The following is an 18,267-nucleotide window of genomic DNA, read 5'->3' as shown; positions in this document are numbered from 1 at the left end:
AAAAGAGGTTTCTCCTTTAAGAAAGACTCTAATCTTCCCATTGGCCTACTGTTAACCCTTCTGCTGATTAAGTCAATAAGTACATATGAAGAATATTTTCCTCCTAAGTCCTTCCTTAACCCTTTCTAAACAAGGGCCACAAGAAAGGAATATTTAAGGAAAAAAAGTTGTCAAATTATAATTGTATAAGCTCTAAGACATAGTGACTTTTTCCTAAGTAGGTTGTTGGATACTACCAAAGCAGAGGGCTTTGCACATAGTACAAGCATTGTAAATAGCTGTTGAATAATTGGATCCAGCAAACTTTTATTAAGTGCCAATGGACAAGACCCGGTTGCAACCTTCCCAGACTCCTGCCATAAGGGGGCTAACAAACATATATAATAGTAACAAGAACAACAATTATGTATTCAGTCATTACTCTATGACTGGCACTATTTTAAATGTTTTATATGAAGTAACTCATTGAATCTTCATAACAACTCTAAGAGGAAGGTATTAAAGATGAAGAAAATTAGAATGAAGACTCTGAGGTATCAAGCAGGTTTAAGAAGTCATTAGCCTAATAAGTAGTAGAACGGGGATCTAAACGCAGGCAGTCTGGCTCCAGAATCTCCCTATGAGAATGCTTTTAAGCTGAGGTGAAGGACCACCTCCCCTTCATTTTTGTTTCCCTAGCACTCATAAGGACTCAATGACCATTTGCTATTGAATTGTGCCAACTACGGCTGGCAGGGATTAGGAAAATAATAAAGATACACTGTGTTATGCAACAATAATATAGCCAAAGTCAGGGTGGGAATGGGTGGAGGTTTTGGAGCCAAACCCATGAGACCTGGGCTTGAACTCCAGAATCACCAGTAACTAGCTCAGAGGCTATTTCTTCTCTGACAAAAAAATGATCCATCCCAACACCCACACACCACCATTTCTGGGCCAGGAGCCATTTTGGAAGTTTGAAGGCTCTGTAAGATTGGATTCTAGACTCAAAGACTCAAAATAATTCAAAATAAAGATGACTAAGTCTGAGGTTAAAAGATTTACCTCAGGTCACACACCTGGTTGGTACCAGTACTAAAATTCAGTTTCCTGAGTTCCAGCCCAGTGCTCTTTCATTTAAGTCACACAGTTTCATTTGAGGTAGGGAAGTTGAACAAACACCGTAAGAAGCAAATTATTCAAAACGGGACTTTCCAGAGCCAGCCTAGAATTGGACAGCTGCCTCCTTGTGTTCAAGTGAGCCGTGCCCCAGTTTCACTACAGATCTGAAATCGAACTCTTGCTCCTGGTGATGTCAGAGGCCGGGGATATCTTCCCAGCAGTGAGTAATGGTCTGGAGATAATTGCCCCACTACTCTGCTCTGTCCTAAAATTTCTCCCTTGCCTCCTCTCCCTGCCAGGTTGTCCTACTCAATACCCAAAAGAAATACCTTTCAGTGAAGAGGACTTATTCCTAGAACAGAGGAAGACTGTCACCTCTCCACTGGCTCAGTGATTTCCTTGAGGGGAGACAAGGGCTTGAATCACACTTTCCTCTAGATTTTCTCTCGTCCTAGAATCCAGAGTAAGGCATAGATTAAATGTAGCACAGGAACAAAAGGGTATTGTCCAGAGAAAGCTGAACGTGATTGAAGCAGCAGATGTAAACACCAAACCCAGGGCGTGTGTATCTTTAAGGCAGGTACCTGTGTGGCCATCACCAGAGGCACTTTTACTTACCTGATAGCACAGAGGGCTAGTGCCAAGTATATAGGCTTTGGAGTCAAACAAGCCAGGGTTCAAATCCTAGCTTTGTTACTTACTAATTGAGTGCAATTATACTGCTAGTTACCCTCATTGAGGCAGGATATCATTGATTAAAAAAAGGAATAATAATATGGATTCTATAAGGGGTTGCTGAAGAAGAAAAGAGATCTCATGTGCAGAGTTCCTAATAGCAAATACAGTATTTACTTAGTAGGGGTCTAATAGTATGTTAATACTTCTCTCCCATGCCTTGTAATTGAAACAAGTGCTTTATGGAGAGCTCTTTGGAAATACACACTTTGGGGGTAGTGCAGAGCTGAAACTAATTGATCAAACCACTGTTCTCTCATAGATACTCCTAAGCAGAAACACTTCAGAATTGACCAAGTCCACCCTTCTGCTAAATGATGGAATCCCAAGTTAAACTTTCTACATCTATCTAGACAAGTGCTCTTCCAACAGGGGAAGGCAGAATGAGTCACTTCCCAGAGAAACCCCTTCTATTTTCTGCCAAATCTCTAACGGGGCAAATGGCTCATGGACACAAAAATCTCTCTTACAAATTCCACCCACTGTAATCTGCCTTTGCTTTCTGCCCTGGTAGCACAGAATGGTGAAGAAAGACTGTTCTCTGTCAAAGACTGGAGTGAATTCCCTCCACAGAAACTTGAGGAGTCAGGGGTTGGGGTGGGGGAGGGTAATAAGTAATTCCTCCAACAAAATTAGGAAATAGATGAGAAGTAGCACATTCCAGTGCTGTAGAAAAAGAGGAGGTACAGGTAAGTGTTTCTAGAAGTTGAGTAAAACAAGTTACTCAAGACCTGAAGAAAAGGTAAGATTTGGGGGAAAGGAACCTGGTGAGATGCTAATTCTCTAAACTCCAGAAAGTATCAACAGTTAAATAATTTGATGAGAGCAATTCTTTATTAAAAGATCAGTGAGACTTAGGAGGAAATTGCACCTTGAAGGCAGGATCATAGGTCTGAGGTATTCCAGACCAGGAGGGGTTACAGGGGCCACGTGCCTTAGGATTAAAATACCTGGGGATCTTACTGAGATGCAGAGGTGAGAGCAGCCACTTGGAACCCTGGTGAACACAAGCCTGTGAACAGGGCATGGAGAATTGCCTGGTGCAAAGTGCTCTGCCCGGGGGCTGGAGGTTTCAGCTCTAAATATGTGCTTTCTCAGTGACAGGAGCACAGGACTCAGAAGGGAAATGGAGATAATGGAGATGTTCAAACTCACATTTGAGAAGGGAGGAGTCCCAAGAACGACCTGGAGAATAGGGTTGGTATTAAAATTTCCAAATTGTGTAAGAGGACATGAATGTTTCAAACCCCATTTGGTGGAAATAAGTAATATACATAAAGAGGATTCCCACCTCACTCCTCCACTCCCACCACCCTGAGATATTTTGGGCCAAAATTAACCTTTTCTGAGATATTTCTCCCTATGAAGTCTAAGATCATCGGTTGTGGTCTCTAGACATGGGGCACACGTTGACTGGCATTATTGTACATCCTGTGAAGCCCAAGATTTTCTCTTTTCTCTCACAGCCACTCAATAGAGAGAACGACAAGGAAGATGCTGATGGGGTGTCACCAACACCGAGGCAGCGTGCTGCAGCTGCCTGGCACCGTCCCAGGCTCAGAATCCCACCGCTTTGCACTCCTGGTCTTTCAAAACTATCATATGGTTTTCAAAACATTTCTGGGAGCTGAGAGGAATGGTTATTTTACCGTGTTTTGAAGAAAAGTCTCGATTAGTCAGAAGAAATATAAAGATTTTTATTTTCCTGGATCTTACATACTTTATTTGTAGTAGAGCTGGGGATAATTCAGGTCTGATTCCCTAGATGAGATTTTTGTTGGTGGGTTGGTCCCTGGGATGATTAGTTTTATGTGTCAACTTGGCTAGGACCCAGCTATTTAATCAACGCGGATCTAGATGTTGCTGTAGGCATTTTGTACATGTGGCTAACACCTACCATCAGTGGACTTCAAGTAAAAGAGGTAACTTCGGATGATGTTGGTGGGCTTCATCCAATCAGTTGAAGGTCTTAAGGGCAAAAACAGGTTGCTTGGTAAAGGACAGATTCTGCCTCGAGACTGAAGCGTTAACTCTTGCCTGAGTTTCCGGTGTGCACTGTGGATTTCAAACTGCTGGTCCCCACAATCACATGAGCCAAATCCTCAAAATAAGTCATATATACATATATATGTATGTATGTATGTATATACGTGTAACTAGAGTCTCCCACGGGTTCTGTTTCTCTGGAGAATCCTGACTGATATGGAACATATCTTCATATAGCTTTTTCTCTAGAGTCTTATTTCTACATGGTGCACAATCAAGATCAGATTCTGTGTCTTATTCACATTAGTACTTCCCCTCTCCAGCGGCTTGGTGACAGGCCATAATAAAAAAATGTAGCATAAGGAATACACTAAAACCTGAACAAATGGATGAAGGATGTAGAAAGAACTTAGGCCCATGGCCTAAAGAACTAGGATGCTTTTAAAAAGCAACACAGGACATGCATAGTCCAATATAATGTAATTAGAGTGGGCAGTTATGACACTAGGCAGGAATAATTGCAGGAGGCTCGCCATAGGTAACTTTTGAGTCAGATTAAGAAGACTGGGAATTTCCTGGTGGTCCAGGGGTTAGGACTCCACGCTTCCACTGTAGGGGGCATGGGTTCAATCCCTGGTCAGAGAATTAAGATTCCACAAGCCTCGCAGCATGGCCCCCCCTCACCCAACAACAACAAAAAAAGGACTGCAGGGAAGGCGGTTTGGAAGTGTGAGGGATGTGGAGAGAGTGGTAAATCAGAGGGAGGCCTAGAAACATTCTGAGGGTAAAGAGAGACAGGCTGGTCAAAACTGTGATGAGAGAGGAAGAAATAATGGAAAACCAGGTCAGTGAGGACAGAGGCGCATCGTGTTGACAAAAGGCATGAGAAGAACCCTTATTTTCCCCTGGGATAAAAAAGTAACAAACCGTCATGCGCACGCACTCACGCACGCACCCATGCACATGGCATTGAGCTGGCACATTTAGGGAGCCAAAGGATTCATTGTTTGTCCGGGCAGGTACTCTGCATGTAGATGTAAAGGAGCTGAGTGCCTAAGACTGCCCAGCTGTACAAACATGCAAAAAGCCTCTCTCCATGCTTATATACCACACTTAAGGTGTGTGTTGACTTCCTAGAACTGAGCCTCTGTTAGCTTGAGGCCCTACTAGCAATGCAGGGATGAAAAGGAAATCACAGTGTCAAGTTCTCGGGAGGATGACTGGCTCTTTGGTGAGACTGTCCTTCCAAAGCGATCACACAGAGAACTGCAGAGGGTCAGCCTTGCCTTTGCCTTCGGAGAGACAGTCACATAGCCTAGGAAAATGAAACGGCTTTCTTTCATGAGCCCAATTTTCTTTTTGTGCAGATGGCCATCTAGATTCTGAAACAAATTTTCGTCCCATTGTTTCAAGTTCCCCAAAGCTGGGGCAGCCGGGCAGCTGCAAAGTCATTCAGTTTCTCTGTCCCCCACAAGTAAGCTCTTCCTTATAAGAATCCACCCCTGACTCAAGGAAGTCCATTTTTCCATGAGTAGAACAGCCATATTTCTCTCCTTTCACTTACAATTCATTGCACTATCTCTCTTTCATTGTTAATTCTTTTTTCAGTAGGTTTTTGAGCACCTGCCCTGTGCCAGGCACTGACCATACAGCTAATGGTGTAAGCAATCAAGAAAATAGGCAGTTACAATATGTTAAGAATATTAGCATTTATTTAGTGCTTTCTGAGTGCCAGCCATTGTTCTAGACACTTTACATAAATTAATTTAGCTCTCATAACAATAGTATCCTATGCCAAAGGTCCTATTATTTTCCCCATTGTACAAATGAGGAAACCAAGGCCCAGAGACATTGAATTACTTACCTACAATCATACAGAAAGAAAGGAATAGAACCAGAACTAAACTCAGGCAGTCTGGCTTCCGAGGTTGCCTTCTTAACTGTGCAGGTGGACAGAAGGGGCAGGTGCTGAGTATCTTGACAGAGAAAGCACAGGGGCTAGGGAGCACATAGGAGGTGTGGGCACAAGCCCAGACTTGTGGTTCAGGAAGTACTGTATTTAAAGTTCAAATCAGATCATGTCAACCTCATTCTCAAAATCCTTTAATGGCTCCCCAACTGGATTTAGAATAAAAGCTACACGTTCAACCATGGCTTACAAATGCTCTGCCCCATCTGGCCTCTCTGGCCTTGCACCTTGCCGTCCCTCTATCAATCCAGGTCTCTGGCTGTAGCACCTTTTAGGTGTTAGTCACTGTCTCCACCCACCCAGCTCCTACTCAGTGTTTAGGTCTCAAGACCAAGTCATTTATTTACAAAGGGCTTCCCCATCCCCTAATCTACATTAATCCCAACCATAACCAATGATAATGATAATTAGAGCAAACAGTAAATAACACTAGCTGGTAGGCAATGTTCTAAATGCTTTACTTACAATAACATTTAAATTTTATAACAATTCTTATGGGAAGAACTAGTATTATTCCCACTTTCACAGGTGAAAAAATGAAGCAATATTATAGCATTCCGTACTTTTCTTCATTACAATGACCAAATGTATAATCATGTACCTATTCATTTGACATTTCCTGGGCAGTAAGCTCCACAAGGTCAGGGTCTGAATTCATTCTCCTCATCATTGTATCCCCAGTGCCTAGTACAGTGTCTCGTATAGAGTAGGCATCTAATAAATGTTTATTGAATAAATGAATAATGGACGTATATGAAACATTTCTCTCAAGACTTACACGTTACAATGAAAGGGATAGATGACAAAGGAATTAAGGGAAATTCTCTATTACATAGTACTTATTGAGGCTGCAGATAACTCAGTTCCTTTGGTTTCTCTCCTGTTGTGAAATTCTAACCACCCCCTTTCTGTTCGTTATAACATCCGAGGTTTACAATGTGGGGAGGCCAGGGCAGTGTGGTCTAGACTAGAGGGAAGAGCATGGGTTTTCAAGAAACACAGATCTAGGTTTCAGTTCGGACTTAATCACTTACTAACTGTGTGTCTTGAGTAAGCCCCATATACCCACTGAGGCTCCTTTTCTCAATCTGTGAAACAAGGACAATAACATTGGCAAAACAGTTCAGTTGGTGAGAAAATAATGTCTGCAGAGGGCCGAGCACAGTGCCCAGCATCGAACAGGAGTTCTTCTCCTGCAATCAGAGGCAGGCATGTGGGGTGTTGGAAATGATCTAGTGTACTAGACAAGCAGCACTAGCCAGACTAGACCCCAGGAATGTGAAGCCCAAAGAGTAACTGAGGGACAGGGGCAAAGGCTGCATTATCTGACCTGGCTGCCTCCACGGATCAGATGAGCTGGATAATCGCCATGGTCCAAGCTCGCTCCGAGGACACAGTCAAAGAGGGGGTGGGAAAAGTACACAAACCTCCGAGGGGTCACTTTTGGTCCATGTCAATAGCTCTAGCTGGGAGTAAGTCAAGACAATAAACCAAGACAAAGATCCAGTGAGTTCTGTTGCCTGTTCTCTATTTCTAGGGGACAGTCCCTGCTTTGTTTCTCTTCTCGCTGGTGAAAGGGCTGTTCCCTGAAATGCTCCTCGTTTCCAAGAACAGCTCTGGAGGCAACTCCATGAAGTGCTGGCCAGATGAGAAGCAAGCAAGCTGAATTCACCCTGCCCGCCTGGGATCAAGTGGTTTTGGGGATGCAGGAGGGAGAAAGGGGAACTTAGATGGTCCTCTTCCTTCCTCCTTCATCTCCCAACGTCCACATTCATCCTTTTCTAGGTCAACCCGAGCTCCTTCTCATCTCCCTCCCTCCCAATAAAGAGGAGAGAAGGGAGTAGGTGGACACGGGGGTATTGAGAGAGGCATAAAGGTTTTCCAAAAGGAGTCAAAGTCCTCTCTGATGCTGATTCTGCTAGTAGGTTCTGTCTTCTCTCCAAAAAGAAGCTCTGCACCAGCTTATGCTGCTGTTCTCTGCTGAGCTCTGTGGGTTGAAGCACCTGTGCCCGTGTAGGTGCGTGCCCAACCCTGAACATGGTTTTTACATACAACCGTAATGGGTTGTGTAGCTGCAATTATTCTATCCTATAAAGTGAAGCCCTCTCAGGTTTATACAAAAGAAAACTCTCACTTAACTAAGATCCAGCTTATCAGAATGCTAATTGGACTTTCTTCTTCACACTCTGTTTTTAAGAGAAAAAGTCACACTTGTGTCGTGTTCTGTTACATTTGGTAACAGCTGCATTCTGCCCCCAGCTCCCTTAGCTTCCCACTGGATGTCCTGGAGACTCCTATCTTCAGCTCTAAATCTACTTCCATAAAATCAGATTTTCATGGTTTCAGGGGGAAAGAATCTTTCAAAAAAAGACTGCCTTCTAGATTGTATTACTATGAAAGAGAACATGATCAGAACCTTCTAGAAAGATATCTACAAGGCTTGTTTTGGTTCCCTACTGATGCCAGCAGGCCTGAGCTCTCACCTGTCACACACTGACCATGTGCTTTGTGCTGGGTGCTATGGGAAGTGTGTTGTACAACACTAATAATATCAATACCAATATTGACACTTTCTAAGGGCCGGGAGCTATTCTAAGTGTTTTACATGTGTTTATGTATTTAATTCTTATAACCAACATATGAGATATGTACGATTTCCATCACAGTTTTATAGAGGAGGCAACTGGGACACTGTCCCAAGATCACACAGTGGTGGAGCAAGGATTTGAGAGAGGCAGTGTGTCTCCAGAGTCTTCACTGTTAATCCCTATACATAGCTTTTCTCATTTAGCCCTTCCTGCAATTTTATGAGTAGAGTATTAAAATACCCATTTTCCAGATAAGAAAACTGAGTCTCAGAGAAGTAACTTGTCTAAAGGGTCGACCCATGATCCCAAGCCAATTCAGTTCAATATGCTGAGTACCTACTTTGTGCCAGGCTCTGTGCTAGACATGAAGAGCATAGTATAGTGCAAGAAACTAGTCACATTTAGTCGTTTTCATTTTTTTTCCATTTCTTTTAACACTGTCACTTCTTGCTGAAGTGATGGATAATAAAGAGTTCACTTTGAGTGAAGGAAAGTCACCTGCAGTCAAGATTATCCAGGGATGCTGGTACTGGGCACATGCCTGAGAGCTAGAAGATATTTAGGCCAGGCTGAACGAAGCCAACTATGAGCCTCAGCTCCTTTCCAATCCTTTCTGATTCAGGAACAAGCATTCACCCTTTTGTCTTTGGTTATTCCATAAGCATTTATTGAGCATCTACTATGTTCCAGATCTTATGCTATAAATTGCGGATATATAAAAAGAGGATTCATACTATATTTGGGACACTATCACTTTAGAAGAGGTGAAAATTAAAATAAAGATTACAGCATAATACAACAAGTGCAATAATTGAGATTTTGAGATAATAATTAAGATAATAATTGAGAGTGGTTTTGGATGAGTTGTGGAAGATGGCGTATATGTTGAGATCTGAAAGATAAGAAATGCACTTTCCAGATGGGAATGGGTAAAGGAACTTGTATTTACTGAGCATATACTATATATCAGGTCCTGGATTGAGACTCTATATTTAGTTTAATCCAGACTCTAGAGTCCAATAATCAGAGGGTATAAAGAACTCATTCACCGTGACAATGTAAGAAAATCCCTGAGCTGAATATGTGAATGATGTTTTCGGGGAAGGGCAGCCCAGGCAGAAGTAACAGCATGTACAAAGGCAGGAAGGCAAGGAAGAGCCTGGCGTATTTGAGGGACAGTAAGTTCAGTGCATCTCAGCCATTAGCTGTGCACAAGGCCAGGGGTTAAAGGGGGAGGTGAGGACAAAGAAGGAATTAGAAACAAATTCTGAAAGACTTTGCATACCTGGTAAGAAGTAAGGATCTTATCCCGAAGGTAAAGGTTAACCAACTCGGAAAACAGCATAATTGGGTTTTAGAAGAATAATTCTAGTACCAGAATAGAAGGTGGATTGAAGTGGGTAAAGACTGAGCACAATAAACCAAGTTGGAGGGCCACCACAATGGCTTAGGAAGGGAAAACGAAGCACTAAACTGAAGGAGAGGAGATGGGGAGGAAAAGGAGGGTGTAAGATTAGAGGAAATGACTACAAGAATTGTCTGTGGGAGGCAAAGAGCAAGATAAAAGATAGTGAACAGCCACTCAAATCCAGGAATATGGGAAAAGAAGAGGTGGAGGGAGGGATGGGTCTGGGCCTCCAGATGAACCCCAAGGGGTTACTAAAGGTGGCTGGATGTCTAGCATTCCTGTACATACTTACTGATAAGTATGTGCACACTTACTGATAAGAAGTGCAGGGAGGAAAGGGATGGGGTGGAGAAGGGAGATGAGTGCTGAGCCAACATGGTAGATTCTGACAACCGGATATGAAGAAAGCTGTCTGCTCAAGATGGTTCCCTGACTCTGAGCCTGGGAGGGGGAGGTAGGTGTGAGGGGAGGATTTGGCTCTGACTCCTGGGGCTGTCCAGGTAAACAGAGCTGTCAAGAACACCCAGAAACAGACAGATGTTTCCTGAAGGGCTCTCTCTGACACGCCTGGGAGCTGCATGACCAGGCTTGCGGCTGGCAGCAGCTGGGGTTTGGGAGGACACAGGCACGTGGGCAGCCTCCTGCGGGGCTCTGCGGATGAGGCAGCCGAGACAAGGGAAGCTTTTTTCCCAGCCTCGTCCTCCACCTTTGCTTTAGACCCCTGGTGCTGCTACAGCACAGTGCCGGCTGGCTGCATAGAGGTTGAGTCATAGATGACAGGCTGCAGCTAGAAGACACATAGAAGCAACAGAAAGGGCAAAATTGTGTGTGTGTGTGTGTGTGCGTGCGTGCATGTGCATGTGCAGGAAACTGTATTCAGGGAACTATCAAGCATGGTCTTGCGGGCAGACAATAGTGATTTGCCTAGATAATTTATGTCGCCAAATGAACATCAGGATGGGCTGTGCAGAGCTAAAGGTGAGACACATTTTTTAAAGTGGGGCGTCTCCCTTTAGGGTCTCAATGACAGGAGATGCTTTTGCACACAAAGGCTTCAGGCAACAATATCTAAGCTTTGTCTGAGCTTACTGTAACCAAAGAGAAAGAAAGGCCGGAACTAAGAGGCAAAAAAAAGAAAGAAACTGTGTTTGGAGATAGGTCTGCTACAGTATAAACTTTTCCCTTTCTCTGGCTCACTGCTATAGCAAAACCTGCTGGTTGTCTTTGTAAAAAACGTGTCTGTATCTAGGTCCCTGGCAGTGATTTGCTTCTGGGAGGGCCAGCAATCTATTTAATGACTCCATTGACGTCAATAGCATAACTGAAATACTTACTAACATGCATGATTCCAACTTTCAGGGGGGTGGGTGGATGGTGTTTCTCAGCAGTACAAAAAACGTGAAGTGGAATCAAGGCGGAATGAACTCCAGTCTTTAGGCAGCAAGTGAGAGTTGAGATGCTAAGGGTCTCATCAGTTCCATTTAATACTAAGAAACAGTCACACTAAATTTAGAAATTAATTTCCAATTAGTGGAATAGCCATTAATGAGCAGGGTATTATTTTTGGTAACATTTTAACTATTCACACTTTAGTTGACTTGTCAATGTTTTTTTTGCAACTTACACTTACCTAATTTTAGACACATATGGAATAATTGCAAATCCATATAAACAGCTTAATGTTGATGCTCTGAGGTAAACTTACAACAGGAGGGCTAATTTAGACAAAAGCAATTCTTATAAGACAACAATTTGGGAAATTATTCTCCGAATGACTAGGGCTTTTCTAGTGCATCTGCCCTATCGTCCTGTATGCAGACTGCCTAAATACTCAAGGTGAATAATTAAGGCAATTATCCCAATAATTCAGGCCACACAGCATTCAGAACAAAGAAAAAAAAATCTGATATTTTTGGTTTTTTCTTTTTTTCCTTTCCTCCCTCTCTCTTCTTCCCACCCTCCCTCTCTCTCTCTTTCTTTCTTTCTTCCTTCCTTTCTCTCTTTTCTTTCTTTCCTTTTTCTTTCTTTCTTTCTTTTCTCTTTCTTTCTTTCTTTTCTTTCTTTCTCCTTCCTTCCCTACTTCCTTCCTTCCTTCCTTCCTTTCTTTTCTTTCTTTCTTTCTTTCTTTCTTTCTTTCTTTCTTTCTTTCTTCCTTCCTTCATTCCTTCCTTCCTTCCTTCCTTCCTTTTTGTTTGTAATTCCTTCCAATTTCTCCTTTTTCATGAGTGGCCATAGCCTTTGGTAACAAGATTGATTTTATTACTATTTGTTGTAAGTGTTGTAACCCTGCTTGACAGTTCTTGCTTAACGTGGAAACCGAGCAAACGTTCTGCTTGTGCTGGGCTTCATTTCCAGTCATCTGACTCAGATCAGCTCTCAGGCCATTGCTGTCATTCTCAGAGAGCCCTTTATTGGTGCACACACAGCCCATCTCTCAGCCTAGGCTCTGGCTGCTCTGGCAAAGAATGAGAACTGAATCAAGGTCATGACTTGCCAAATTTCTTAAGATCCAAGGTAACTCACTGAGCCTCTTGTTTGCTCCTCAAATAGAACCCACGTCTGACACACACACATGAACCTCCAGGGGGATATTCATAATCAAGCAAAGACATGGGAGGAACTCATACTGAGAAACAGGCTTCTTAGGAGAAAGTCTCTTCTGTTTTATCAACCGGTAAAAAGCCATTTCCTCCCCAGAATGACCTAGAGGACACATATTAGAAGAAATGGATTCCTATGAGCACTAAAAAATATTAATTAAGTCTGTTTCTCACTTAGGCCCACCTATTTCAGACTTACTGGAAAGCTCTGTATTGTCTCATCCTATTTCTCCATACACAGGCTTTTCTTGAAATACATCTAATTGACTGGTGTTGAAAACCATCATGAGCTGAGGCTGTGGATACCCAGGCTGAGAGACACTTCGGGTCTGCAGCAGTCTAGCCTGAAGTCCTCAAGGCAATGCTCTAGTCATCTTTGTGACATGGTTTGCTGTCATTTCCGATGACCCGTGGCCTTGGGGGTTGTTCTTCAAATCATCTTATCTGTTACATGGGTGACGTTCCTGCTCAATACGTTTATTAGTAAACTTTGGAAGAAGAAAATTAGTGTAGAATATTCCACCTTACACATTGATTTGGCTGCTAAAATGTTCCATATATGATACATATTATTAAAAATCAAGTCACATTTATAATAATCAGAAGTGCTGGTCATTAAAAGGAATACTTCTCTTATCCTTTGCAAAGCAAACGATCGTTTCGTAAAGGCAGTGAACACTTGATAATTTATCTTTTCAGTAAATTCTTACTTTCATGACATACCCATGATCACTACTGAAATGCATGCAAAAGCAAGGGATGGTTTGGGTGGGGAAAGTGGGACAATTATCCTACACACACACACACACACACACACACACACACACACACTACACATACAATATACATATGCTCACACAGTCACTCATGTACACACACACACACACACACACATACCTACACAGTGATTTTCCTCAATTACCTTTTTTTTTCTGTTGAAAATAATTTGGGGGCCTGAAATCCTGAGAATTACTTCAATTTTCCAGTTTGAATGTGTATAGATGACAGAACCCAAGTTCCTCGATAAATTATCAAGTTCCTGCCTTGTTTGGAGTGTTCTTTTTTCAATTCTATTTTTTTCCCTTTCGTTCCAATCCTTACGTATCATGTAGAGAAGGCCTGGAATTCATGTTTGGGAAGAGGCAAAATGTGATAAAAATCGAGATGCCCATTAAACTCCACAGAATTAACATTTTCAACACCCCCAGGAGGATTTACTACATTTTCTCCTTAATGTGGGAGCATATGATTTCCACATTGCTATATTTTCTGGGTTTTAAATCCTCTATTACTTTACTCTGGCTTTCCTATTTAAAGTATAAAATGCCAACTTTTTCGATTTAACTTTTTTTGTTCAAAATCTATGTGACCATACTAATATATAGATTTAGATAGTGTAGTTATAGAATGTGTCTTGAACTTCTTTCAATTTCAATGCAATAACTGATTTTTAACAGTAAAAACACGCATGGCTTTTCATAGCCATGGAGGTAAAATATTGACTCATTATTAAAATTTAATTTATGAGCATTTTCCTTAAGATAAAGTCCCTAAACTTTATGTAGCTCTCCTGCTCAATTCAACATTTACCTATCTTCCTACTATGTGAAAATAACTATGCAAAAGTATCTTAAATGATAAAGAGAGGAATAAGGTATAGACAGTCCCAGCCTTCAAGGAGCTCCAATGGAGGAGACATATAAGCCACAAATTGGAGTATATCCTAGAATGGAATTCTCTCCATAGCACAAAAAAGGGAGCAAGTACATTGATTTTTTAAAAAAAAATCTGGATGCCTTTGCAGAAGAGAGAAATCTGTGTTGTAGCATGAGAGCTAAAAAGAATAAACTTGGTTAAACCATGAGGAGAAAGGTACTGCAGACTGAGAGATTTGCTTTGACTTCCCCCATGAATTTTTTCAGTTAATGATCAATTTGTAAGAGCAAATGTACCAATTTAACCATGGTTTTTGACAACTAGCTTTTAAAATGAATTGCATTTCCTTCATTTAGATGCATTTTAAAAAACGTTTTAAAAAGAAAAAAAAATCTTTCCTCTGGCTTTTCTCTGTCTCTCTCTTAAACTTGCTTTTTATACAAGAATACAGTTACCTAAGTCAGCCAGCCTTTCCCAACAAACTGGGTTGTTGTTAAATCTGTTTAAATTATTGTGGTTTCTTGTATCTTTTATCTTAGATTTCAATTGAAATACATGAGTTCAGCATCAGTGCTAATAAATGAAAATCTGATCTCATTATCACGATAAATCATCTTTTAAAGCAGCACTGCAGCTTTCAGTGTTTTTGTGTGCTGTGAGCCACTTATTTTTCATTCCCCTTTAAAGTTTCTATTTAAACACACCTCTTTGTCATATGCTGATAAATATTAAAATAACAGGAAAAATCTGCCTGACTTATTTAAGCTGATAATAAAAACAAAACACAGGATGTGTGTGTCCTCCTTCCTTTTTTGACTGTGGTTGAGCATTAAGAAGGTTTTGAAACCTATAATTATGTAATAATTGATATCGCTACATTCTCTGCCCAATGAAAAGTCAGGATTTTTGTAGTTTGCCACAAAGACAGACAAAAACAAATTGCCTAAGTGGTATTGTCATTTCTCTGCTCCATTGTTTTAAAAGAATTTAGCAAAAGACTCTCTACTTGCCAAGCTCTAGTTACTGTGCCAATAATCACAACGTGATCTTTCCAACAGCATCTTTGGCTAATGAGCTAATTTATAGAACGATAAATATCACATATTCTCCTGATGTTTGTCAGTATTTATTACAAGAAAAAGAAAACATAGTTTAAATATTCGATTTGTTGTCAAAACCATCTTAGTAAACTTGGCTAATAGAAATGGTAGTGATGGTGCCTCACAAGTGGGCCAAGATGATGAAATGACAGGAGTTTCGAAACCACCCCCTTTGATCTCCAGCATGTAACACCAGTTACATGTTAAAACACTCTAGTTATTTCGTTTCACTTTATAAAACTTCTAAAGGACATAGTACATCAACACACCACATTTTTAAAGTCCGTGGATAGAGTACCATTTTCTTCTATTTCATATCATGGGGCTCTAAAGGTAAACTTGACTTTGCTTAATATCTTCCTTTTACTTTTATTCTTGTTCTCAATATTTTTCTCACAAACATGTTTTAAAGCATGTACCATTAATACTTCAAACGCCAGTAAGCCAATGGAACCTACTGCCTTTGTTCTCTTCTTTTAAAAGTTGGACTTTTCCAGCCATAAAAAGAAATGAAATGGAGGTATTTGTAATGAGGTGGATGGAGTTAGAGTCTGTCATACAGAGTGAAGTAAGTCAGAAAGAGAAAAACAAATACAGTATGCTAACACATATATATGGAATCTAAGGGAAAAAAAAAAGGTCATGAAGAACCTAGTGGCAAGATGGGAATAAAGACACAGACCTACTAGAGAATGGACTTGAGGATATGGGGAGGGGGAAGGGTAAGATGTGACAGGGTGAGAGAGTGGCATGGACATATATACACTACCAAATGTGAAATAGATAGCTAGTGGGAAGCAGCCGCATAGCACGGGGAGATCAGCTCGGTGCTTTGTGACCACCTAGAGGGGTGGGATAGGGAGGGTGGGAGGGAGGGAGATGCAAGAGGGAAGAGATATGGGAACATATGTATACGTATAACTGATTCACTTTGTTATAAAGCAGAAACTAACACACCATTGTAAAGCAATTATACTCCAATAAAGATGTTTAAAAAAAAAAAAAGTTGGACTTTTGTATTAGCTCTGTTATATTTATGGCCATCACATCAGCAAGAAAACACAACATCCGAGAGTGGAAGATCGTAAGAATAAAGGGAAGGGAAACAGAAACCTATGAGGCAACATTAGGTGTTAGGTGATCTCAGCATGAGTTCATCTTACTGTTTCTCCTGTGGTTCTACTCAAATCCACTGCCATACTAGTGGGACAGATTAAAGAGGAAAAACTCCATTTTGCACTTTCAAAAATGTCATCTAACTGGTTGCATCTTATGGCAAGAAGAGTTTTACATCCAACACGTCTCCAAGATGTTCCTTCAAGGTGGCCCTTCCTCTCCACAGCTCTCAACTCCACATGAAAAGCGTATACGCAGTACTAAAAAAAATGAGAGGTTAGGTTTCTCTTAAAAAAAACACCTTTGAGGAACAAAGTTGGATGACCTCCAAAAGAAATGATTTGTGACCTGGAAAGAGCCTTTGGTTTCACACCTGGAAAGGATGTAGACTCAAGTGGGATGTATAGTTGACGCTAAGAGGAAAACCACTAACATTCACCATGGGGCCCTCAGGCCAATGTGGGAGCACCTGGGACCTTTGAGGTTAGCTCTCCTGGAGTTCACTGGGGCCGGCAAGCTGAGGGCAAAGCTGCACTCTTGCTCTTGTTCTGGGAAGCAGCGTGACCACACATCCATCACATTCTGAAAGCCGAGGCACGCACAGGGTGGGAAAATTATTTCATCCTGCTTTTCGTTTGGTTTCACATGGAGTGAAGTAAAGCTCCAGTCTGCCTTTGAAAAAAGTCACCAAGAGACCTATTTGGAGGGCCGTGATGTGCAAACGAATGCTATTATTCTACAAAAGGTTCTGGAAAAGAGGCATATTTGTTATTTTGAAACATGGAGCTAAGCCTCATGCCATGGCTTACCTGGCAGGTTGACTCTGGAGACAGATGGCTGACTAGCAGCTGGAGACCTCCTGTGGAGAGGGAGAGAAAGGAAGGTCTGAGTCTCTGTATGAATACTCCTCCCTGCCCCCCATGATCACAGAGGAGTTTTCCAGGTCAGAATGAGCTACCTAGTGACATAATGCTATCTCTGGAAGGCGGGCTCCTGTAACTCGTGGGTGACTGCAATTCTCACCTCCAGATGGCCTGGAATTTCCCTCTGCACAGCGTCCCGGATGCTCCAGCACTCCAGGAAGGAAGTCATTTACTCCAGGTCCCTGACCAGTCCTTCTGCTTTAGGTTTCCCTGCCCCAGGAGGCCTTCCAAAGATGACACCCTTGCTCAGAAATGACACCAAATACAAGCGTGAATCCCAACTCCTTTGGGCAGTGCTATAGAAAGTTACAGCCAGAGGAGCCCTTGGAGATTAATCAGTCCAGGCCTCCCATTTTTGCACCTTAGACATCTGAGACCCAGAGAGATGAAATCACTTGCCAAAGGTCACCTAGCCATTAGCAACAGCAATCTAGGTGGCTTAACTTATGGAAAAGGCTTTTCATGGTCGAACTGGGCATTATTCTACATCACAAAGCAAGCCTGCTCAACTCGAGTCAAACGAAACAAGCAAACAGACTCACGCTCCACAAATATTAGGGTTCCTTCTCCTTTTCTTTCTTGTTTTTCTTTCTTCCTTCTTTATCTTTTTTACCCCCCTCGCCCCAAAACCCTGATTTTCTTTGCTGCTCTTGCCATCCTTCTCATGCTTTGCCAGACTCTCCAGGATTCAGGGTGCATTGCTAGAGAGCCTCCCAGAAACAGGATAGAGCAGTGGCCCGCAAACTTCAGGGTGCATAGAATCGCCTGCAGAGTTTATTAAGACACGTTGCTGAACCTTACTTCCAGGGTTTCTGATTCAGTCTGCCTGGGGTGGGCTTGAGAGTTTGCATTGCTAACTAGTGCCACGTGGTGCTGATGCTGCTCATCTGGGGGCCACATTCCAGAGCCAGTGGCATAGAGGGCCGTCTGCCCCACTAAAGAGCAAACTGGAGATTAGCAGTGAGCAAGAGAGTGGCACTGCAGGCCAGTGGGTCTCAAACATGGACGCCGTTTGATCACGTGGGGAGCTATCGAGAATATGATTCCCTTCCCCATCCCTGGAGGGTCTATTTCAGCGTGTCTGG

At 42.0% G+C, this 18,267-nt stretch overlaps 1 protein-coding gene across 3 annotated transcripts in view; it reads right to left on the bottom strand.

Annotated features, from left to right (window-relative positions):
- The window catches only part of PDE4B (phosphodiesterase 4B), a 580,875-nt gene that overhangs the window by 91,896 nt on the left and 470,712 nt on the right, over positions 1-18,267 (bottom strand). For all 3 annotated transcript variants that reach the window (XM_057552861.1, XM_007164313.2, XM_057552870.1), the window contains one exon: positions 17,069-17,118. In XM_057552861.1, coding sequence (XP_057408844.1) covers positions 17,069-17,118 — 50 coding nt within the window. The remainder of the gene's footprint in view (positions 1-17,068; positions 17,119-18,267) is intronic.

Source organism: Balaenoptera acutorostrata, chromosome 1, assembly GCF_949987535.1.
Source record: "Balaenoptera acutorostrata chromosome 1, mBalAcu1.1, whole genome shotgun sequence".
NCBI lineage: Eukaryota > Metazoa > Chordata > Mammalia > Artiodactyla > Balaenopteridae > Balaenoptera > Balaenoptera acutorostrata.
This window is presented reverse-complemented; position numbering and strand designations above follow the sequence as displayed.